The 1,014-nt window shown below is 49.2% G+C and overlaps 1 protein-coding gene across 1 annotated transcript in view; it reads left to right on the forward strand.

Moving 5' to 3' along the window:
* The window catches only part of RNF220 (ring finger protein 220), a 206,795-nt gene that overhangs the window by 185,627 nt on the left and 20,154 nt on the right, over nt 1–1,014 (forward strand). The window contains exon 5 of the mRNA XM_015588955.2: nt 6–76. Within this exon, the coding sequence (XP_015444441.1) occupies nt 6–76 (71 nt within the window). The remainder of the gene's footprint in view (nt 1–5; nt 77–1,014) is intronic.

Raw genomic sequence — 1,014 nt, forward strand, 5'->3', positions numbered from 1 at the left:
TCGAGCCTGCAGCTCCTTGCTTGCCTGGGTCTTCGACTTAAGGGCCCGTTGCCTTCTTCGCAGTCACAGCGCCTGAGTATGTGCTAAGCGAGGCGGCCGCCCTCAGTTTCCCTGTCTGTGTAATGGAGGTTATGGTTTCCAGCTCTTGCCCAAGCCTCTAAAGGCCTTGAAGAACCCTGGGGGGCTATAAGTGCCAGAGAATGAGAAACAAGCTACACAATTCCACTCGGGAGCCCAGCTTTGAATTTGCAAACTGCTGGGACCTCACTGTACAAGCCGGCAGGGCGCTGAGAATGTTTTTCTTCCAGTTTTTAATCAGTGCCCAGTAGTGTGAATACAGCCTCTCTGCTGAGACTTGACAATGCAGTGAGATCTGGAGTTCCCACGGCAACAGAAACTAACTCATCCCAGGGCTCTTTGAGTTATCAGTCGGCCCACATTTCACAAAGGTGATCAGCGTGGGCTCGACAGCTCTTAAGAGGCCTTCTCTGAAAGCGCACCATGTATGCACTACCTGGCAGCCCCCCCTTTTGGATTCAAACCTCTGGAGCATTCCTATTTGCTGAACACAATTGAATGATCCTAGCTTTTTGTGCTGACTAGGGTGTGGTACGTCTGAGAGTTGGTTGTAAGGGGTTTAGGATCTCTGGACCCGCTGGTAAATGAGTGAGGCCATGGATGTTCAAGATCCCCAACTCCTGCCACTTGGTCTCTGCTGCCAGGCTGAGCCCCAGTCTGAAAAAGGGCGAGCATTCATGAGCTGGCACCATGTTAAACATTATTATCATAACACCTCTTAAAGGAAAATATTAACATCTTATAGATAAGGAAACTGAGGCTGGGAGAGGTAATAGTGATTTGTTTAACATCACACATCTGGGATGTAACTGAGTCATGATTTAAACTGAAGTTTATTTACCTCTGAGGCCTGGGCTTCTCCAGCCATACCATGCCACCTCCATGGCAAATCCTGTGACTTTACCTACTCAGAGGTAGCCTCTTGGTAGGGAGCAA

Source organism: Pteropus alecto, unplaced genomic scaffold (genome assembly GCF_000325575.1).
Source record: "Pteropus alecto unplaced genomic scaffold, ASM32557v1 scaffold484, whole genome shotgun sequence".
Lineage (NCBI taxonomy): Eukaryota > Metazoa > Chordata > Mammalia > Chiroptera > Pteropodidae > Pteropus > Pteropus alecto.